The sequence below is a fragment of the Pseudorca crassidens genome, chromosome 19 (assembly GCF_039906515.1).
Source record: "Pseudorca crassidens isolate mPseCra1 chromosome 19, mPseCra1.hap1, whole genome shotgun sequence".
Classification (NCBI taxonomy): Eukaryota; Metazoa; Chordata; class Mammalia; order Artiodactyla; family Delphinidae; genus Pseudorca; species Pseudorca crassidens.
This window is the reverse complement of record NC_090314.1, coordinates 12279718-12302207: the sequence shown is the minus strand read 5'-3', so window position 1 is coordinate 12302207 and position 22490 is coordinate 12279718. Positions and strand designations below refer to the sequence as shown.

The 22490-nt window shown below is 49.4% G+C and overlaps 1 protein-coding gene across 19 annotated transcripts; it reads right to left on the bottom strand.

Annotated features, from left to right (window-relative positions):
• Positions 1 to 15190: 15190 nt before the first annotated feature.
• On the bottom strand, positions 15191 to 22064 carry ZMYND15 (zinc finger MYND-type containing 15). 19 transcript variants are annotated; one of them, XR_010937661.1, is made up of 13 exons: positions 20856 to 21830; positions 20190 to 20424; positions 19948 to 20103; positions 19521 to 19681; positions 18824 to 18976; positions 18423 to 18503; positions 18160 to 18276; positions 17951 to 18039; positions 17446 to 17863; positions 17305 to 17363; positions 16908 to 17068; positions 16235 to 16507; positions 15191 to 15433 (listed from the first exon to the last, which is right to left on the bottom strand). XR_010937661.1 is itself a non-coding variant. In XM_067716942.1 (13 exons), the coding sequence occupies exons 1-13, from the start codon at positions 21490 to 21492 to the stop codon at positions 16336 to 16338; spliced, it is 2319 nt and encodes a 772-aa protein (XP_067573043.1). In that variant the 5' UTR covers positions 21493 to 21830; the 3' UTR covers positions 16211 to 16335. The 19 variants fall into 19 exon arrangements, 17 of the variants coding, with proteins under 17 accessions (XP_067573043.1, XP_067573036.1, XP_067573031.1 ...); XR_010937662.1 differs by having other exon boundaries at positions 16235 to 16384; positions 17305 to 17337; XM_067716942.1 differs by lacking the exon at positions 15191 to 15433 and having other exon boundaries at positions 16211 to 16507; positions 17305 to 17408; positions 17446 to 17599; positions 17765 to 17863.
• Positions 22065 to 22490: the final 426 nt, after the last annotated feature.

Here is a 22490-nt window from a genome sequence, read left to right as displayed (position 1 = left end):
GTGGGGGAGACTCTGCACATGTGGGGGCAGTAGGTACGTGGAACGCTCTGTACTTTCTGTTCACTTTTGCTGTGACCCTGAACTACTCTAAAAAAATATAGTCTATTTTTTTAAAAAGTGTCCAAGCTAAGAGAGTAGATCTTGTTTTAGAAATTTTATTGAAGTATAATTGATTTACAGTATTGTGTTGGGACTTCCCTGGTGATGCAGTGGTTAGGAGTCTGCCTGCCAATGCAGGGGACACGGGTTCGAGCCCTGGTCTGGGAAGATCCCACATGCCACAGAGCACCTAAGCCTGTGCTCCACAACTACAGAGTCTGCGCTCTAGAGCCCGCGAGCCACAACTACTGAGCCCGCGTGCCACAACTACCGAAGCCCGCGCTCCTAGAGCCTGTGCTCTGCAACAAAGAGAAGCCACAGCAATGAGAAGCCCGCGCACCGCAACGAAGCGTAGCCCCCGCTCGATAATACTAGAGAAAGCCTGTGTGCGGCAGCGAAGACCCAACGCAACCAAAAATAAGTAAATAAATTTAAAAAAATGTTACAATGTCGTGTTAATTTGTTCTGTACAGCAAAGTGACTCGGTGACACATACATATATATGTATATACATGTATGTGTACAAATCATTACATTGTACACTTAAAATATATACAATGTTATATGTCAATTATATTTCAATTTTGAAAAGTCTCCAAAAAGATTACATTGTGTTTTAAAATTGAGACAAAAAAACTAATGATAGGGACTTCCCTGGTGGTACAGTGGTTAAGACTCTGCGCTTCCACTGCAAGGGGCACGGTTCGATCCCTGGCTGGGGAACTAAGATTCTGCATGCCATGAGATGCAGACAAAAGATAAATAAATAAATAAATTTAAAAAACCCTAATGACATATTAAGAAAGGCATGGAAACAAAGGAGTGGGGCAAAAATTGGACGTGAGTGAAGGTGTTGATTTACCACATGATTTACTGTGAGGTAAAACAGGAAAGCACCAGCAGTTTGGGAGAAAATCTCAGTGACAGTAGGGGATCAGTCTTGAGAAATGCTGCATCACCAGTGCCCTTAATGGCACAGAGGTCAGTCAGAAAATGAATCAGAAGAGTCGGACTGGGAAGAAACTTTGTGAATATTTTAACCAATTTATTTTACTTACAATTTTCTTTTCATGTATGCACCAGGATGATTTTTTTTTGAAGGGCCTAAAATAACTTAATTAGCATACAATACATATTTTAAGGGCTTAGAAAGCATTGTGCTATAATTTACCAGGCAGCATTTTTTTCTTAGTGGTACATAAAATAATAGTGTGTATTACAATTGAAGATGTCTTAGAGTCAGTGGAATTCTCTGTGTAGGCCCAGTTCTGGACCCAGTGAATCCAGCACTAAACACTTGACAGACAAGGTCCCTCCCTGTAGCTTATATTACACTTTGGGAAACAGGCAGTAAACTAGAAATTAGAGACTATACTAAGTTTTGTGAAGGAAGTCAACAATGTGATGTGATGGGGAGTGACTTGGGCCAGTGGCTACTCTAGCTCTTGGGGTTAGGGAACCAGAACCACACTGAGACCTGGGAAGAGGGGCCCCTACCTGGCTCTCTGCTTAACTTTATGCAGATCTCCAGGGGATCTTGTTAAAATGCAGATTTTGACTCAGCAGGGCTGGGAGGGGACCAGAGAGTCTGCATTTCTAACACGCGCCCGGGTGATGCCGAGGCTTCTGTTCCTGAGGACTGCACTTCGGTGGCAAGGCTGCAGGGCGCCCGGTGTATCACAAATACTGAAACACGAGGCCCCTTTCCCTCCCTTTCGGCCTTTGAGAAGGGTTTTGCAAGTGTGGTAAGCAACTGAGCGAATGGGAATTACGAGAGAGCAGTGGGCCAGTTGGAGTGGATGGGAGGCTGAGTCTGCTGTTTTGTGTCTTGGTGGGTCTCGGTCCACCATGTAGGCATCTGGGCCCAGAGCAGCTCTGCTCACTCTGCCCACCCGTGCTGGGCTAACCCTCAGGCTTGCAGGCAGCAGCCCTGGTCTGGGAAGAATTTGGTTCCTTTAGCCCCTGGATTATGAGGAGGTGAGCAGGCCAATGGGGTGAATATGGGCCTGACCTTGAGCATAGCTTGATTTATACAATGAACTATTTATTTTTTTGGTCTTATTTGTTTTTGTTTTTTGGGGGCCGCACGGCACGTGGGGTCTTAGTTCTCCAGCCAGGGTTTGAACTCATGCCCCCTGCATTGGAAGCGCAGAGTCTTAACCACTGGACCGCCAGGGAAGTCCCACATACAATAAAATATTTAGACTTACGGTACGTGTGCCTTCATTTGTGCTGCTGTCCTGGGCCTTACAAATGTTAGCAGTGGGCCCGCAGGATATAATAATAATAACAACTGACATCATAATACTTTCTCACCTGTATGCCAGTCTAAGTATTTAACATGTATTAACTTCTGTAATTCTCATAACAAACCTATGAGGAAGTGGAATGGTTATCCTCATGCCCGTTTTTCAGATCAGGAAACTGGAAGAGCCTGCATTGGAATCCTGGCAGTTCGGCTCCAGGGTCTGTGCTCCTGACTATAATGCCCTGTTGCTTCTGCTCAGAGGGGAGCCTCTCGGAGGAGGCCTGAAGGACGGGAGGAGACAGCCATGTGATGAGCTGGAGGCAAAGCACATTCTGGTTGAGGGAAGAGGCAAAGGCTCTGGGGGAGAAGAGTCGCATTAAGGAATCAGAAAGAGATCAGTGATTAGGATGGCGCAGAGGGGTCCGAGAGGAGGAGACAGGCAAGATGAGAGAGGTAGGCAGGAGCTAGATCATGTAGGGCCTTCTGGGGAGTCTAGAAGGCTTTGGAGGGTTTTAAGCAAGGAGTGACATGATTTTGTTTAATTTTTAAAAGATCATTTTGGTGATGTCTGGCAAATGGATTGTATCAGTGGAGGGGGGGAAGAGTGGAAGCAGGGGGACCAATGTGAGGAGGCTATCACAGTAACCCAGGTGAGAAATGACGTAGGTGTGGACCAGGGGGATGCATAGGCAGAGAGCTGGATTCCGGATGAGTTGAATGTGGAGGTGATGAAAAAAAAGAAGGAAACCAAAGATGGTTTCTAAATTTGGGGTTTGGGCAACTGAATGGGTAGTGGGTTTTTTTCCCTGAAGTGGGGAAGTCAAAACCATGGGAGTGAGAGGTATGGAGGGAGACCCAGGCATAAGAGTGATGCTGTTCAGAGGACCCTATGAATTTCGGCTGAGAATGTTTCGTAATGTAACCTGGGTAGGGTGGAGGGTGAATGCTCTCTTAGCTTGGTGAAGCCAGTGTTATCAGCCAGGTGAGGACCAGATGGAGTCTTCAGAAGGGAAATATTCATCAGATGGGGTGGAGTGTTTGAATTCAGGGTGTAGACACCCTGCAGATACAACCCTTCAGCATTTCTCTTCTCTTCCCTCTCCCAGCTGAGACCCCTGGAGACTGAGCTCGCTGCACCCACGCACCCACAGTCGCCCTCCACTGTATGCTTGTGGTGAGTAGGCACTCAGACACCAGGAAAAATGCATTTGGCTATAACGTTTACAAGGCCCAAGAAGGTTTGGGGAATAGATTCTTTCCATAGGAAGGAAGGGGTGGTGTTTCCTGAGAAAAGGGCATCAACTCAGCAGGGACTGGGAGAGAATCGTGGAAAGAGGTAGAGCATTGGAAATGAGTTATCTGCCAGTGAGACACAATCTCGGGTGTGGGGCAAGGGAGAAGGTCACTAGAGCAGGAGTTCCATGCCTGGTGTCTCTCTCCTCGTTCCCTCCAGAGGAAGATATCTAAATGTTGCAGTAAATATTGTTTACCTCCTTATAATGGGAAGCTAGCAAGGCAGAATCCTGAGCAGGGGAGGGTCACTTCCTGGTCAGTGTCATCCAAGAGGCATCAGTCACTGCATCCTCATCAGGGACCACTGAGTGTTAAGGAAGAGATGCCCACAGAGGGCAGGGCAGCCGGGAATACATCGTGCTCCATCCCCCTCTATAGGTTTCTCTCTAGAGAGTCATTAGAGACACTGTGTGGAACCATGATAGGGGGCTTGCCCATGATCCCCTTTTTCCTTGAGTTATTTTGGGTGATGTATTCATTTGCTAAGGCTGTCATAACAAAGTACCAGGGACTGGGTGACTTAAAGAGCAGACATTTATTTCTCACAGTTTCAGGAGGTCAGAAGTCTGAGATCAAGGCATTAGTAGGATTGGTTTCTTCTGCGGCCCCTTTGTTTGGCTTGTAGATGGCGGCCATCTCCCTGTGTCTTCACATGATCTTTCTACTTTACACGTTGGTGTCCAGATTTCCTCTTTTTATAAGGACATCTGTCATATTGGATTAGGACCCACTGTAATGATCTCTTTTTGACTTTATTACCTCTTTAAAGACCCTGTCTCCAAATACAGTCACATTCTGAGGTACTGGGGATTAATACTTAAACATATGAATTTTGGGGAGATACAATTGAACCCTGAACAGGTGGGTAAGTCTCCCTTACAACCACAGAGCAAGATTAGAACAATAACAATAATCTCTATCTGTAACTCCCAGTTTATCAACATTATCTGAGGAGGGGAGGAAACAGATATGCTTAACTTCTTGATTTAACTGGGGAGACTCATAGCATGTTATTTTACTCCTTTTTTTTTTTTTTTGGCCATGCCACACGGCATACGGTATCTTAGTTCCCCAACCAGGGATCGAACCCCGTGCACCTTTCAGTGGAAGCACGGAGTCCTAACCACTGGACCGCCAGGGAATTCCCATGTTATTTTATTCTTGACTTCAAGTCAAGAAATACAAGTTAAGAATACTTTTGGAAATGTTAAAGGAAAACATTAGAGAAATAAAAAACGAGATATATACCTCCAAACCTCCAGAGAAGATAAAAGCAAAGAAAATGTAATCCATATAACAGAATATAAAGCATCAAGGAGGCATAAGAAAGAGAAAACATAAAATAAGATCACTAATTATACCAAGTATATGGATCAAAACAATTCATGTAACTATTTTAAACTCCTCTATGAAAAAAATTAATGTTTCCAAATTAGGCTAGTCAGCAAAATTCTGTTAACAGTAGTTGCCTCAGGGGAGGGAAACAGGGCAATGGGAGACCAGAGGGAAAGGGAAATTACTTTTCACTTTTATGAAAAGGTACTATTGCACATTTTGAATTTTATTATTATGTTTTGCTTATTCCAAATAATAAATGCATAATAAAATTAAACCATATGGTATAGATGTTTTGTTAAGTGTTAATTTTATATTGATATAGGGTATATTTACAATGATTCTATAACAGCCATAAACCTTTAGGCACGAAATCATATTGTATCGAAATATATAAAGTCCAAATACTTAGAAATACCCTGGGAAACTCTATATATATCTATATAGCTATATAGACTAGAAAAGATAATAGTGGAGAGAAACTGTGACATAACACAGCAGTCTTTGGCAGATGAAGTAAGAAAAAATAAACAAAGGTACAAAGGTATTGAGAATCTAAATGATAATAGGTGATTGATTAATCAGCCACTCATTCAGCAAATATTTATTGAATGTGTCTGATGTGTACCATGCCCTTTGCGGGATACCAGGAATACAGCAATAGATAAAGTCTCCATCCTGGAGCTTGCCTTCAAATGATATTTCTTGAACCTTGTATCTCATAAACGGAGAACACACATTTTTCAATGTCAATGAAACATTTATAAATATTGATAAAATATGAAGTTTTGAAGGAAATACCAGATAACCCCAAACTTGAAATTGTATTGGCCACCTTCTCCAACCACAATGCAATAAACCAGAAATTTACAAATGTTTAAGTAAAAAAGTCCAACCGTTGAAAAACCCCCAAATAGGGCTTCCCTGGTGGCGCAGTGGTTGAGAGTCCGCCTGCCGATGCAGGGCACACGGGTTCGTGCCCCGGTCCGGGAAGATCCCACATGCCGCAGAGTGGCTGGGCCCGTGAGCCATGGCTGCTGAGCCTGCGCGTCCGGAGCCTGTTCTCCGCAACGGGAGAGGCCACAACAGTGAGAGGCCCACGTACCGCAAAAAAAAAAAGAAAAAGAAAAAAAAGAAAACACCCCCAAACAGTCCTGGGACTTCCCCGGTGGTCCAGTGGTTGACTCCACGCTTCCGGGCTTCCCTGGTGGCGCAGTGGTTAAGAATCTGCCTGCCAGTGCAGGGAACACGGGTTCAATTCCTGGTCTGGGAGGATCCCACATGCCTCGGAGCAGCTAAGCCCGTGCGCCCCAACTACTGAGCCTGCGCTCTAGAGCCCGTGAGCGACAACTACTGAGCCTGCGTGCAGCAGCTACTGAAGCCCGCGGGCCTAGAGCCCGTGGTCCGCAGCAAGAGAAGCCACCGCAATGAGCAGCCCGAACGCAGCAATGAAGACCCAACCCAGGCAAAAAAAAAAAGACTCCACGCTTCCACTGCAGGGCGCACGGGTTCAATCCTTGGTCGGGGAACTAAGATCCCGCATGCTGTGTGGCATGGCCCAAAACAAAACAAAACAAAACAACAAAACCCCCACCAAAACAGTCCTAAATAATTCTTTGATCACTGAGAAAATCTGAATTACAAACACAGATGATTATAAACAGATGAGAATGTATCATGGCAAAACTTGAAGAATGGGTGTAAATGACACCAGATTACCGAGTACTTATGATTAGCACTTATGATTGGTATCAGAGACATTTCATAAATTATCTTATATAATCCTCACAACAGATATGGCGTAATGCCTCTGTTGTAATTAGGCACTCATAAAAATTTGCTGAAGCGGGTTATGTGGCTCAGAGAGATTAAGTAACTTGCTTAAAACCACACAGCTGACACCAGTCAAACTGGGACTTGTACCCATGCCTGGCAGACTCTTATGCTTGTAATTGCTGTGCCGCCGTCAACATGATTGATGGAATATGCAGAGGGGAGGAGCCGGTGATTTAAGCTGGCTTTAACCGAAACCTGTTTTCTCAGGTTTTTTGCTTACCTGTTCTTTGTCTCTTTCTTCCCTCTCCTTTTCTTTCTTTCATATGACAAAGGTTTATTGAGTACTTCCTGTGTACCAGATATTGTTCAACATGCTGGGGATTCAGTTGGGGAGAGGCAGACAATAAACACGTCAGCAATACATATACAACTTTAGGGAGAAATACGTGTTGTGAAGAAAAAGGAAACAAGATAAGGAGGTAGACTGACAGGCTATTTTAGTTAGCGAGGTCAGGGAAGGTCTCTCTGAGGCAGTGACCTTCAGGAAGGGAGTGGGAGTGTTCCAGCGAAGGCAACAGTAAGGGCAAAGGCCCTGGGAAAACGGGCTTGGCCTGCAAAGAATGGGCACAGCAGGCACTTCCCTGGTGGTCCAGTGTTTAAGACTCTGCACTTCCACTGCAGGGGCATGGGTTCGATCCCTGGTCGGGGAACTAAAATCCCGCGTGCTGCATGGCGTGGCCAAAAATAAATACTTAAAAAAAAAAAAAAAGGGACTTCCCTGGTGGTCCAGTGGCTAAGACTCCATGTTCCCAATGCAGGGGGCCCAGGTTCAATCCCTGGTCAGGGAACTAGATCCCACATGCCGCAACTAAGAGTTTGTATGCCGCAATGAAAGATCCCGCGTGCCGCAACTAAGACCGGGTGCAGCCAAATAAATAAATATATATATATACATTTTATAAATAAATATTAAAAACAAAATAAACACGAGGAAGCACGGGGAAGACAGGTGCGGAGGGCAAGGGAGAAAGGAGAGTAGAGGACAGACAGAGAGGCAGGAGGAGGAGGAACCAGCACAAGGATACCCTAGCAAAGGGGGAGGAAAAGCAGGAGAGTGTGCTGGTCCCGGAGGCCAACACAGTGCTTCGAAGAGTGAGTGCATTTAACAACTCTGTTAAAGTGCTGCCAAGAGAGTGAATACTGACCATTGGGCTTGGCATTATCTCAGCAAGGGTACTCTTCATCGGAGTGGTTGGGATGTGAATGGAGAAGAAAGGATGACCAGACATTTGAGGAATGCATTTAACATGAATGACCAGAAAAACGGAAATTGCAGGGAATAGATATCATAAGAAGCACTGGTGGAAAGATGAGGAAGTTCTGAGGATAGGGCCGTGTAGTGTTGCCATTTGAGGCAAGAAGGGGAATTTCAGAGAGCAGAAGTGAGTATGGAGTAGAGAAATCATAGGATGGTTGGGTGTGCTAAGAGCCCGCTTGTGACTTGTTGTTACACATTCAAAGTGAGATCTGTCAGCCCACTTGTTTATCCCCAGCCATGCTCAGTTGCTCAGGGAAAGTCTCACTGTTGGTGGAGTTTGGTTTGATCCTTCTTGCAGTTTTGCAAGGAAAATGGCGGGACAAGAGCGTTAAGAGTGTGTGCGAAGGAATCATTATAATCATGGACCTAAACTGGGTGAAGTGGGTTGTGAAAATGTGAAGAGGGTGATGGACAGTGAAAATGTGGACTAAAGAATCTGAAAGGTTGAAGGATTGTTGAACTGAGGATATCAGAGAGGGGACCAGAAGGATGGATAGTAGTGGGGTGCTGGGAATCAGAAGGTTGGAAGAGGTGCAGTTACTGGTAATGACAGGGCTCTAGGGTTTGGCCATTGGAGGAGCGTGTGGCTGAGGAGGGGTGGAAGAGAAGAGGGCAAGGAGCTGAGAGGTTGGGCTGTTGGATGGATTATCTCAGTGGATGTCTTAGTTACACAAATGAAGACATGATTAAAGATGGAGAAGTAAACATAAGCCAAATGCTCAAGCCCTTGATGAAGCCGATAGATGTCACAAGATGATTGCCACAGGAAGGGTAATGGCTGGTCCAGTCTCCTGGCATGTGCTTCAAAGAGGCTGGGGTTTTGGAGGGAGGAGAAATTTTTTGGAAGCAAAAACATACGGTAAGAAAGACAACTGCCTCATCTCAGAATTTGTGGAATGTGGGAGAAAAAAATATTTCTTCAAAGGGGGTTGCAAGGGGGTAGTGGCTTTGGAGGAGCACCAAGTTTCTGAGAGCAAGAAGGCAAAGGGAAAACCAAGAGAAGAGGTGGATGATTTGGGGCATCTTGTTGACCTTAAATCCCAGAGGGTCCAATGAGAGGATCTGGAGCAGGAAAGGGAGGAGGTAGGAGATTGAACCCAAGAGGGGATGAACAGAGTCATGTGGGGATAAGTCAAGGTGACGACGGGTATGTTGGCCAGTGTGGACTCCTGGCGTGTTGACAGCGAAAGCGTTATGACTTTGCTTCCTGGGCTCTAGGTGCTGTGCTGTTCTCTTCATGCCCCTCGGCTTTACAGCGGCTCTTTGGCTTCTGTCTGTGGTTCCTGTCTTCTAGGCCTCAGATCTGTGTCCACGAGGCTGGGCTGAGACTAGCACCCCACACAGACCCATGTTGTCTTCTTCATCCTACGCTTCTACCTCGGTCCCTGCAAACTGCCTACCTCCTTCCTTGGCCGGAAACTCCATGCGAAGTGTCTCAGGCATATCAACTCCCCGCCCACCAGGGAGGCCCAGACAGTCTTGGGTCCTGCTTTGGTTCCCAGCTGGGACACTTTCTACTTCCTCTTTCCTTTATAATAGAGAAAAATTAGGAACTGCCTAAATGTCCCACTAGGCCACGTCACATTCATAAAGTAAACTAATATACAGCCATCTGTATAGACAGATGAGACAAAGAGACTATCTAATGACATAAAAAGCTGTTCATAACATATTATACATTTATTTATTATTTTTGGCTGCGTTGTGTCTTCGTTGCTGCTCGCAGCCTTTCTCTAGTTGCAGCGAGCGGGGGCTACTCTTTGTTGCGGTGCGCAGGCTTCTCATTGCGGTGGCTTCTCTTGTTGCAGAGCATGGGCTCTAGGCACGCGGGCTTCAGTAGTTGTGGCTCGTGGGCTCCAGAGCGCAGGCTCAGTAGTTGTGGCGCATGGGCTTAGTTGCTCCACGGCATGTGGGATCTTCCTGGACCCGGGCTCGAACCCGTGCCCCCTGCACTGGCAGGTGGATTCTTAACCACTGCGCCACCAGGGAAGTCCCCAAAAGCTGTTCATAACATATTGTTTTATTAAAAGAGCAAGCTAGTTAGCATGATGTACAGTATGATTAAAGTTTGTAAAAATATGTACATTTTGATAAAAGAGACTGTAAACACACCAAAATGCCGACGGTGGTTATCTCTGGGTGTTGGGATTGAGGGCCATTTGAATTTTCTTTTTAGGGTCTTCTGTATTCTCTAAGTTGCCCAATTGTTGCCTCCAATTCGCCTCCCTGTCACTCTCCGCCCTCTCAAGGCTGCCACCACCACTCTGTTGAATACTCTCTTGTCTTTGTTGTGAAGTACAGGGGACATTTCTTCCCCTTGATCTGACCTGGCCTAAGCAGTGTCTGGCACAGCTGAGCACTGTTTCTTTGTTTCTGAACCCTCCTGGTTTTCCAGTGCCCTCAGCACTTCTCCCTCCCCTAGTTGCCTCCTCTTCCTCTGACCATCCTTACCTCCACCAGGATTCCGTTTTGAAGGCCCCTTCTTCTTTCTAGGGTCCTCATCCACTCTCCTAGTTGTGTGAGTTCCATCTCACATGTCAATTGCCTACCAGAATCTCTACTGCGAGGTCCCATGAGCATTTCAAACTTAACAAGTCCCACCCTGAGTTCATTACCTTTCTCTCCCACCCCTTCCAACCGCTCTAACTCCATCCCTTCTCTTCCTGTGTCCCCACTGTGAGCACACGGCACTTCCTTCCATCTGGTTGTCCTGGCTGGGAACGTTCAGCTCCTTCTCTGCCCTCCCTTTGTTCCAATAGAATTGCTCACCATCTGTTATTTCTACCTCCTCATTAGCCCTAGGATTTAACCTGTTTCTCTCCAGCATCAAGGCACCATCAGCTCTTGCCTGTATTGCTACCAAAAACTCCTAGCTGATCCGTCTCAAGTCTTGCCCTCTCACAGTCCATTTTCCCTCCAGTATAGCAGGAATAGGTTTCTAAAAGTCCTTTAGGGAATTCCCTGGCTGTCCAGTGGTTAGGACTCGGTGCTTTCATTGCCGTGGGCCGGGGTTCAATCTCTGGTCAGGGAACTAAGATCCCTCAAGCTGCGCAGCCGGAAAAAAAAAAAAAATCCTTTAGTAAATGCCGAGTGGCTATTACGTCCCAGGCACTGTGCTGGGGCATAGTTATAATCAGACAGACAAGGTCTCCCCTTTCATGGAATTCACTTTTTAGTGTGTATTAGAGGAGGAGGGGTAATAAACATAAATAAATGAATGACATAGTAAAATAACTGTGATACGTGCTCAAAGAAAATAAAAGAGTAATGTGATAGAGAGTGATGGGGGTAAGGGATCCTTGTAAATTTCATGGAAGCAGGGACCATTCTCTTGTTTTTTTTTCCCCCACTGCATCTCTAACACAAAGCCGTGTGTGCATTCAATCAGTATTTAGTAAGTGAATTATTAAGGTGGGCAAATTTGTAAATTAAACGTTTTGATTACAAAAGTACTGTGTGTTCACGGAAGAAAAATGAGCGACAGCAAAACAAAATGAATAAACACATCCTTAGTAATCCCGCCGCTCAGAGATAACAATATGCTTTCACGTAGGAGATGGCAGGAACTTAGGGAGAGGTTATTTTTCTGGCCAAGGGAGTGGGGAAAAGTTCTCTTTCCCCTCAATCCACCAGGGACCTAGGCTGCCCTTTTATGGCTGTAGGGGATTTACAAGGTATTATCAGGGGGTGTCTACCCTCATCTGGGGTCAAGGAAGGCCTCCCTTCCTAAGGAAGTGAGCTTTAGGCTGAGAAGGAATTAATTGTGCAAGAAAACAGGGAAGTTCCACACTGAGAGAGTGTGGTGTCTTCATTTAGAGCCCCTGGCTCGAGGGTAGGGAGGGGGCAGGAAGCAGGATGAGATCAGCCTGTGGAGGTTGGCGGCGGCCACATTAAAAGGGCCTTGTTTGTCATGTAGATCTAACTGCCAGATTATAGAACTAAAGAATATAGATTAAAAAAACACCCAGAAGAAATAATCAGCCAGATCCAGAATGAGGAACATTCTACAGCACAAGTGATTTAGTTTCTCATTGAATCAGTGGACTGAAAACAAAAAAGGGAAGGAGGTCTGTTACAGAAAAACAACAAAAAAACTTAAGAGAGATAACAACCGAAAGCCATGTGTAGATCTTATTCATTTCTTGATTGTAACAAACCAACTGTAAAAGCCATTTCTGAGATAATTCAAGAAATACGAGGGCTTTCCTGGTGGCGCAGTGGTTGAGAGTCCACCTGCCGATGTAGGGGACACAGGTTTGTGCCCCGGTCCGGGAAGATCCCACATGCCGCGGAGCGGCTGGGCCTGTGAGCCATGGCCGCTGAGCCTGCGTGTCCGGAGCCTGTGCTCCGCAACGGGAGAGGCCACAACAGTGAGAGGCCCGCGTACCACAAAAAAAAAAAAAAAAAAGAAAAGAAACTTGAATATGAACTGGGTATTATGATAAGATATTAAAGAATAATTGTTAATTTTATTGGGTATGATAATGGCATGGTGGTTACATTTTTTAAAAGCCTTCATTAGTTATAGATGCATGTAAGTGAGCTAACTGATGTCTGGGGTGTGCCTTAAAACACTCTGGGAAACAGCTGGGGGTGTGTGATATTGTGATGTAAGAAATACATATTTTGGTCTTCATCCCAGATTCTTGGCTCAAACGTGTGGAAAACCCTTGGAATTTCCTGAGTGATAGGAGGTGAGAGGAGTGTCTTTTGTTATACATAACAGGCCCCTTTGACTGTACCTGAGTTTATGTTAATGAGGTGACTTTTGGTGGGTCCTGGATAGCTTTAGGATTATTCCTCAGGAATAACCTCCTGTGTGTCTGGTTGGCGTACAGCCATCTATGATTGTTTAATAGTGAACTGTGCGTCCTGTATCAACCCAAACATGCTGTTCTATCCTGAGCACTTATAAACAAAGATACTGCCCCTAAATTAGTCACTCTCACAATCCATTTTAGTAAAGGTCCTTCAGGAAGCTGATGATACCAATCTACAAAATGAAGCAACTCCTTCACAACTATATTCCTGGTTTCAGTAGATCCTTGGTTTTTGCCTTCCCCCCATGCTGACTACCTTCTTGGTGAGCAGAGGCCTTAGAGGTACTTTCTGTTGTCCCAGCCTAATTATTTACTGGATAGCTTTGAGGCTGGTGGCCAAAACTCAGACTGACTCAAACCCAAGCTTAGTCTAGCACCAAAGTCCAAACCAGAACTCTTTTAAAATTTCATTTTAGCTATTACAAATAATTACCAAGGGATTGTATATTTCACTTTTTTTCTTATTGGTTTGCATTTCCTTATGCATCTAGTGAAACAACTTCCTGGGAGTTGAATCCAATTTTAAATTCCATTTGTTACTTTTACCTTTAGTAACTGAGTGCAGCACAGCTGCTGCTCCATGCCATGGGTGACCACATGGCCACCCAGGAATCAAAGGTTCTGCATCTCCCATCTTTTTATCCTTTCTCCTCTCAAACCACATATTTCTGTGAGCTAGGGCCAGTCTAGCTAATCTCACTTCTGACACCAACTATTAGCTGCTTTTACTAATAGCACTTTTGACACCAAATAGGTGTTTTCTTTTTGTTTGTTCTCTCACACCAACCAATTCGCCAACTACCCTGACACCAACTGGGTGTCCTACAATTCAATCAATTCTTTTTTATTTTTTAAATAGGGTATGTATGTATGTATTTATTTATTTAGGCTGCGTTGGGTCTTTGTTGCTGCACACAGGCTTTCTCTAGTTGTGGTGAGCAGGGGCTACTCTTCGTTGCAGTGCATGGGCTTCTCATTGCAGTGGCTTCTCTTTTTACGTACCACGGGCTCTAGGCACGTGGGCTTCAATAGTTGCAGCACATGGGCTCAGTTGTTGCAGCACGTGGGCTCTAGAGCGCAGGCTCAGTAGTTGTGGTGCACAGGCTTAGTTGCTCGACGGCATGTGGGATCTTCCCAGACCAGGGATTGAACCCGTGTCCCCTGTGTTGGCAGGCAGATTCTTTACCACTGCGCCACCAGGGAAGTCCCAATTCAATCACTCCAGACACGGAATTTTTCCCTTTCTATACTTTGTGGTAAGAGTCATTAAGCCCGGCCCAGAGTGAGCACAGACTGCCACAGGTTAAGGGCTCAGTCCTAAAAGACTGCCCCCACTTCAGATGCTAATTGCAAGCCCTGGGCCCTCTGACCAACTGACTATAAACTGAGGCTTCCTGTGATCTCCTTCTCAGGTTCAATAATTTGCTAAAATGGCTCACAGAACTCAGGAAAACAGTTTACTAATTATTACTGGTTTGTTGTAAAGGAACTGCTAAACGGAAAAGAGGTATAGGGCAAGGTGTGGTGAGGGAAGAGGGGGTAGCCTGGAGCTTCCATGTTCTTTCCAGGTGTGCCAGCCTCAGTACCTCAGTGTGTTCATTAACCCAGAAGCTCTCTGAAGCCCATCGTTTAGGGATTTTTATGCAGGTTGCTTGGTGATTAACTTAATCTCCAGCCTGGCTCCTCTCCCTTGGAGAGTAAGGGGTGGGGCTGAACGTTTCAGCCCTCTCTAATCATGCGGTTGGTTCCTCTAGTATCTAACTTCCATCCTGAAGTTAAATAAGGGCCCACCTAGAGTTACCTTATTAAACTCAGGTATGGTTGAAAGCGGCTTATTATGAATAACAAAAGATGCTCCTCTCACCTCTGTCACTCAGATTATAGAAGCTCTTGTGCCAGAAATGGGGCACGCAGACCAAATATATATATTTCTTATATTATCACATTATCACAGGGAGTAATAATAAAATTTGAAAAATGTTGATGATTGTTGAAGCTGGGTGATGGGCACATAGAGATTCATTATGCTGAATCTTCTGGGCTTTTGTGTATATTTGGAAACTTTGATAATAAGATAGTTATAATAAAAGAGGATGACAGAAAGAGAAGCAACTTACAAGCCATACTAAAGAGTCTGAAATTTTAAACTTTTTTTTTGAAATAATTTTAGATTTATAGGTGGGGTGCAAAGACAGTAGAGGGTTCCCAAATACTCCTCACACATCTTCCTTATTACTTCTTCTATAACCACAGCGTGTTTATCAAAACTAAGAAATTAGCATTGATACAATACCATTAGCTAAACTGAAAACTTTATTTGAATTTCTCCAGTTTTTCCATTAATTTTTTTTTTCTGTTCCAGGGTCCAAACCAGGATACTGCATCGTATTTAGTTGTCATGTCTCCTTAAGTCTCTTCCAATCTGTCACCATTTCTTGGTCTTTCTTTGCTTTTCGTGACTTTGATGCTTTTGAAGAATAGCAGTCAGGGGTTTTGTAGACTGTCCCACAGATTGGTTTTGTCTGGTGTGTTCTCATGATTAGTCTAAAGTTATGGATTTGGGGGAATAATACTACAGAGGGGATGTGGCCTTATTGCATCATGTCAGGGAGCATGATGTCAACATGACTTCTTATTTCTTGTAAACCTAGTCACTTGGTGCAGGTGGTGTCTGCCAGGTTTCTCCACTATTTTTCCCTTTCTATACGTTGTGATAAGAGTCATCAAGCCCGGCCCACACTCACGGGGATTTTAAAAGTGGAGGAAAGTTCATTGAGGGGATTTAAGCAGGGAGTAATGTTTCGAATGTCTGTTTTGGAAGGAACACGAGATATGGTGGCATTTGCAGTGGGACTGGACATACCGCTGGATGTTGAGTGACCAGCAGCCTGACTCAGCTGGAGCTGGTTCTTTATGGGCCGTGAAGGATGAGAGAAGGTGGAGTCAGGGATGGCCATGAAGTTTCTAACTTGGACAGTTGGGTGGCTGGGGTCTTTCACTGACTCTAAACCAAGGTTGTGAGTGCCCCTAGGAGGTTGCATGCCTCCCCTGCCCCCGCCCCCGTCCCCTCTCCCCCCCAGAGAGAAGCCACTTTCTGTTTCTTGGTCTTGCTTGACTCGGATCCGGTCCCTGCCTGTTACTGGGGCCGGAAAATGCCTTGTCAACACACACATTAGAAGAAGTTTGGGATTACCCAGGAGGGCAGAATCCCAGAGGGGACAGCTTTCGAGGAACTGAAGAAAAATGGAAGAAAATGTCATCCGTAAATCCTTTAATCCTCTTTCCATTTAAGGACCCAGTTATGAGCGTTTGACTCAGTGGTTTCAAACAAGTAAGTTTAATTACCTTTCGTGTTCTGCCAACTGGCCTCCCCCCTCGGCCTCGCCGGTTTCGTGTTCCTTTCTGAGGCGTGTTAGGGGAGGGGGTGGACTTCTACCTCTCCGCCCTCACCTCCGCCGGCGGGCCCTCCGCCCAGGTTTCTTTTCTCCTCGGCGCCTACGGGCGGGGGCGGGAGGAGCGGTAGGAGTTGGGGCGGGAGGCGCGGGCCCTGGCGCCGGGCGGGCCCAGCTCCCTTGCGGAGGCTTGTAGACCAGGTGGAAGATGAAGGCGTTGCAGTACCTGAGGGGGCGCGGCGCCGTCAGGGGCGGTGCCAAGAGGCCGGGATTTTCCCAAGGGGCGGAGTTTGTGGGCTCCGAGTTTCAGGGGGTGGGGCTAAACTTAGGGCTCTGCCAGCCCGAGCGTAACCTGGCTTTTTTTTGCTGAGGGGTTGGGGCCGGGGTGGGGGGTGGGGGGTGGGGGTGGGGTGGGCGGGGCTGGGAAACGAGGAGTTGGAGAGATTTTTGTGAGCTGGATCTAAAGAGGGGTGTGTGGGCGTTGTCGAGACCCTCCAGCGGGGGTGGTGGGAGTGCGCGCGGCGAAAGCAGGGTGTAGGGCTGGACCAGGAGGGTCCCAGGACCGCAGAGACGAGGGTAGCGGTGGACCTTTCAGGATGCGTGGCCAGAGAGCAAGAAGGCCTTACCAGGGCATACAGTTGTCCGCCGCTCTGAGGCGAAAGGGGGAGCGGAAAGGGTTGGGCTGTGGAGGGCTGGTGCCCCCTCCCGTGGCCACCGCCATGGTCTGGTCGTCCATCACACAGCCGTACTCGCTGCTCTCGGTGAAGAAGGCCGGCACTCGGAGGGACTGGGGTGGGGGCGGGGCCTCAGACACTCTCAGAAAGGCTCCCAACCCCACGTACCTCCCGAGGACCCAGGCGGACCGGGATGGGGAGAGGCACGAGGCAGGCACAGAGGGGGGCAGGAGGACCCGCTGGCGCACCCCAGGTCTGTAGAGCAGATGATGGGGAAGAAGAGACTTTCAGAAAAGGAGGAGGAACCGGGCAGGAGGTGAGAGAAGGTCCCTTTTGTCCCATCCCGCACCTGTAACCGGGGCAGCGAGCTCAGCCAAGTGTCCTTTAGACCAAAGCCAGAGTTAAATCCTGCGGAGGAAAGGAGAGCAAGGAGAAGCTGGCTCCCAGGGCCTCCTCCCACCTCCCCCATGTTCCTACCCCAAGCGCTTACCGATAACCAAGTCAGGCTTGGGCCCCTGGAGCAGGTGGTAGGGCCGTGCAGACACCTTGATCTGCAGGTCCCTGCGGCCCCCCTTCTCCTTAGTCCCAGAGCTTAGCCGTGCTGATACCCCGGAACCAGGACGGACAGATACTTCGAGGTCATCCTGGGGAGTTTGGAGTGGGGTGGAGAAGCCGGTGGAAGTTTTGGTACTGGGAGATGCATCAGATAAGACAGGGGAGAGGAGGCAGGGATCGGAAGGGCAGAGCCCAGCTGGGAGGACAGCAGGAGGGTTAGGGCTAAAGAGCAGGGCACCCCCCTCAGCCCTCACCCTCTGCAGGGTAAAATTCTGCTGGTCACTCTCAGGGGGCAGGCTGTCACCCACAAACTGCAGCTCCAGGGCCACGTGGGGGAGCAAGACCAAGAGCTCCTGAAGGGCAAAGAGGACAGATCTGGGTCCCACCCTGCATCCACCTCCACACCCAAATGCTCAACCCTCAGGCCTGGAGGGACTTACCCAAAACACCATGATGAGGTCAAACTCCTTCCCAGCCTCCATCACATGGATTTTCAGTGACTGTTTGTTCTGGATGTTGAGCTCAGGGACTGGGTGATAAGCTAGTCATTTAAGAATACGGTCTCCTCCTCCCCTCCCTCCTGTCCCCTACCCCCGCCCCCCGGCCCTCCTGCTCCACGCACTCCTCCCCCTGCCTCCGCCCTCCTTACAGGACTGGGGCACCAGATGGGTGATGACGTAGTACACAGTCAGCGGGTAGGTGAGAAGCACAGCCATGGGGGAGTCCAAGCTGAGGCCCCGCCATGTGTAGTAATCCTGCCACGAGCCTGGGGAGAGTGGGTTACTGGGGACCTTGCCCCAGGCCTGGACCCCCACCTCTCCTGTCCAATAGCCCCCTTTCTCAGCCACCGAGTCTGCTGGCCCTCCAGTCCCCGTCCCTACCCCTAGCTCCCTCAGGGCCCCTCCAGCTCACCAAAGAGGCCCCTGGGTGGATCTGGGGGCACAGGAGGCATCAGAGCAGGCCCATCCCCCTGAAGAAGCTGGTAGGGATCTCCTGAGAGGATGAAAGAAGAGGAGCCTGGTGTCAGGGAGGTCCCCACCTGGCCTCTTCCTTCTTCCAGAGGAGCTGTGTTCCCTGAGAGAGGGCCTGGAGCTGCAGCAGGAGGAATGGGGAGCTGCCTAGGGATGGGGCTTCTGGATGGGCTGGGCAGGGGTGACTTTTCTGAGGGTTGAGGAGAGGCATGAAATGCCCTGGTGGTGGTGGTGAGGTTTGGTGTGTATGTGGAGGGGTTATCTAGGACCCGGACAACTTTTTGCTCTCCCGTCCTTCCCTCTAGTCTGAGGGACTTATGCCTGGAGAGAGGCCCCACGCACCATTGAGAAGAACGCTGAGGGATGGTGTGCTGCCCCTTGGGTGCCCGAGGGTGCCAGGGCCTGGAATCAGCATGCTGAGCTGGGTCCAGTAGCCACGAGTGAGGCCTCGTGAGGCCAGGAAGGCCTCCTTGTTAAAGGTTTCACTGGTCACCTCTGGAGAAGGATGAGGGGAGGGGTTGAGGGCCTGGTGGCCAGGATTCCAGACTTTGGCTCTCCTCAGTCTCTCCCCAGGACACTGAGTCTGAGTCTGGTTCTAGTCAAGCAGAGAACTATTAACATTTCTGAGTGTCTACAGCATAGCCCACAGAACCCATATAACAATTCCATGCGTTTTAACATTTGTTAGTCTGCCCATTTCACAGTTGAGGAAATAGCTCTAAGAAGTAAAGCGATTTGTTTCAGGTCACCAGTTAGTGGTGAAGCTGAGAAGCAAGTATTTGAATCCCTACTCCCGAATCCCATAAGTTCTCTCAGGGACCAGGGCGCTCAGTTCTCAGCTCCAGAGATGCTGTGTCCAGCCCCAGGGGTCTAGCCCCCAGCCCCAAATACCCAGCACCCAGCTGTTATTCCAGGGATCTAGATTCCAGCCCCAGGCACTTAGCCTTCAAGCCCAGGACCCTGTTCCCAGGCACCTGGGGCCCCAGTTCCAAAGACCGGGTCCCACTTTCCCCCACCCATCCTGACCTTCTTAGGGTACCTGCGGTGTAGGTAAAAGGCAGAGTTGCCAGTTCTCCGGCCCGCTCCATGAAGGCTGCAAGCCTTGGGCACCAAAATCGATGGCTCACATCATCTGGGCATCGCTTCCAGTCAGCCTGGAGACAAGCCTCTCCGCAGTACAAGACAGCGCCACACTGGGGGCTGGGGTCACGGGGAGGGGTGGGCACTCAGTGTTAGTGTCTGTAGGTCCCCTGTCTGCTGTCCATCTGTCCTGAGACTGCCCATACGCACTCAGTCTGTTTGTACTCTCTCTGTCTATAACAGCTTTTTTGTGTGTGTGTCATCTTCTTGTTTCCCTGTCCCTCATTCTGTCTGTCTGCAGGGCCCCCCCCCCAGCCTGCTTCTTCTCTGTTTGCCTGACTGTTGGGGTCTTCCTTCCGCTCCCTCCATCTCTGCAGGCTGCTCACCAGGGGTTTAGCTTCACTTCAAAGCTATGCCTGTGACAAACATGGCAGTTTCGAGCCCGAAGGGAGGCAAAGGTGAAGCCGGGCCGGGGACCCCATGTCCGCATCGGGGTCTTGGTTAGCTTCACTTTCAGCCTTGGGACCAGATTCTCCAGCTCCCTGAATGGGGGTGGAAACGGCATCAGGCTGGGGGGCTCAGGAGCCCAGGGCCCCAGGCTTCCCCACCCTCTACCAGGTTTCTGTACCGATGCAGCTGGGCGTCTCCCACAGTAAGCTTTCGGGGCTTTCGGGGGTCTCCAGAGCCCATGGGACAGGCCATGCTGTGGCAGAGGAGAGCATAGGCCCGAGGAGCCAGGTTCTGTGTCCCTGAGCCCCTGCCTGCACTCCCCTGCCCTCCATCCGTCAGCAGGTCAATGCCCAAGATGGTGCCGTTTTCATCCGTCACCAGTAGGAGGCAGGAAAGGTGCAGGGGGGCCGCCTCTGGGGAAAAAGGGAAGAGTCGGGGGCAAAGACTGTCAGGGTCAGGGATACCAAATCAAATGCCCACGGGGACTAGGAGACTGAGCGAAGGGGACTAGGGAGAGAGGGCACGCCTCATCGGAAGGGGACTGCGGCTACACAGAACCAGCATTTGCTGCGGGGTGGAAATGTGGGCCTGCTGTGGGAACTTTACATTTTTCTTGAGAAGGGGTAACTCCAGACTTCTGGAAGTTTTTTCTTTTAATGTTTAAATGTTGGCTCAAATTTAAAAAAACAAAGAACATTGTGGATCAATGAAGACACCTTTTTAGGCCAGATTGGCCTGAGGGCCACCCATTTGTGACTCCTAACTGGATTCTGAGGGGCAGAGGAGGGCTTTGAAGGGAGTATGCCTGGGCGGGGGCAGGGCAGGGCCAGCCCTGGGTTCTTACCACTTCTCTGTCCCTTTCTTCTCTCAGGCCCTGGTTTGTCCTCCGCTCTGTCCTCTTGGCAGCCGACCTCGCCACCTGCTGCCTCCTGCTGGGCCCCGTCTGCCTCCCCTGGGGGGTTTGCTTCCCGTGGGGACTCCCTGCTGGTAGGGGCTGGCTTCCCATCCGCCTCTGTTTCTACTTTCTCGGTGCCTGCGCCCTCCTCCTCTCCCCCTTCCTCCAGGCTGACAAAGCTGACATAGGGGCTTAGGTCCCGCAGGTGGAGTGGGGGCTCGTCTCCCAGGAGCCGGGCAGCCCCCAGGCCTGGTGCAGGGCCTGGCTCTGCCCCTTGCCCCAGGCTGATGCCCACACTACGGTTGGGCAAGACGTGGAGCACCCAAAGGGCGCGGTCCTGGGGCAGCCTTCTGATCTGAGCCTCCAGCTGCCACCAGCAACCCTCCGGGCTGGTTCTCACGGCCCCGCGCTCCGCCACGAACTTGCGGAACCAGCCAAAGAGGAGGGCAACGAAATCAAGGAACTCATCCCGGTATCCAGACACAAACTCCATGTCTTCAGGGAAACAAGGCCTGGGCCCAGACTGAGCAGAGGGAGGGATGTATGGTGAGAGAGAGGTACTCGGGAGAGTTTGGGGCTGGGTCATAAAATGGGGGAGATTGTGGGTTTGAGGGTCACTTAGGGTGGAATCTATGGATGAGTGTTAGGAGTGAGGAAGGAGTTTTCAGGGCGGAGGATGGGAATTCAGGGTGAGAATGGGGTCCAGACTTGAAAGTGGGTGATAGGGTTAAGGATGAGTAGTCGGGAGGGAGATGGTATTTGGGGCTCAAAATTTGAGGCTCAAACCCTCAAAGGTAGGGTTTAAGTTGAGGATAGAAGTGGGAGAGGGCTAATCCTATGGGCAAGGGTTTGGTGAGGAGGGAAGAGTTTTGGATCCGTCTGTGGGGTGTGGGAGGAGGGGGACAGGAGCTAGGGCATCTTGGGCTTGGATAGGTTTGGCGGTGAGCCCCGGTACACCTAGCCCCTCCCGTCCGGTCCGCTACTCCGGTACCTGCAGCCGCCACCACTTTTCGAAGGTAAATACCTCGGGGTGGGGCGTGACGTCAGGCTGCCCGAGCCCTCCGCCGGCTCCTCGGGTTGCCACGCCCCCTGTGTCTTGCGCGGCGCAGAGGCGCTCAGGGCAGTCAGTGTGCTGCTGGGCGCGCGGACTCGTCTGCCGCGGTCACTCCAGCCATGTGACTGGATCTGTGACTGGATCCCAGTGCGCCGGACCCGAGCCCGAAAAGTGAAAGCCTCTCGAAGGAGGAGGTCCAGCCGACTGACCTGCGGAGGGTGGGCGGGGCTGACATCCCCGGGCCGAACCGGATCAGCCTAGTGGGCAGTGCCCGCCCGCCACGCCTGGCCCTGCAGCCTGGACTTTCTTCCGCTTTCTCTCGCCTTCTTCAAACATTCCTGGCTGCCTCCTCGACGGGGCACTGGGCTGGGTGCGGGAGCGCGGGCAGAGGCGCTCCGCCTCCCGGAGTTTCCCCGCCGCCCCAGGCTGACGATCACGCGGCTACAACGGTACTGACCGCACTTACTGGTTCGAGACGGTGAGGGCGCCCACAGGGAAGCGCCGCCACCTCGCGCCTCGCCTCGGCCCGG

What these genes read in the sequence shown, in the direction of transcription:
- ZMYND15 (XM_067716924.1), bottom strand. Translation starts at nt 21,399, where the DNA reads ATGGAGTTTGTGTCTGGATACCGGGATGAGTTCCTTGATTTCGTTGCC. An exon ending in CCTCAGCGTTCTTCTCAATG is followed by an intron (nt 18,504 to 18,823) that starts GTGCGTGGGGCC and finishes TCATCCTCTCAG; the next exon opens with GAGATCCCTACCAGCTTCTT. An exon ending in CAAGCCTGACTTGGTTATCG is followed by an intron (nt 17,338 to 17,445) that starts GTAAGCGCTTGG and finishes TTTGGTCTAAAG; the next exon opens with GACACTTGGCTGAGCTCGCT.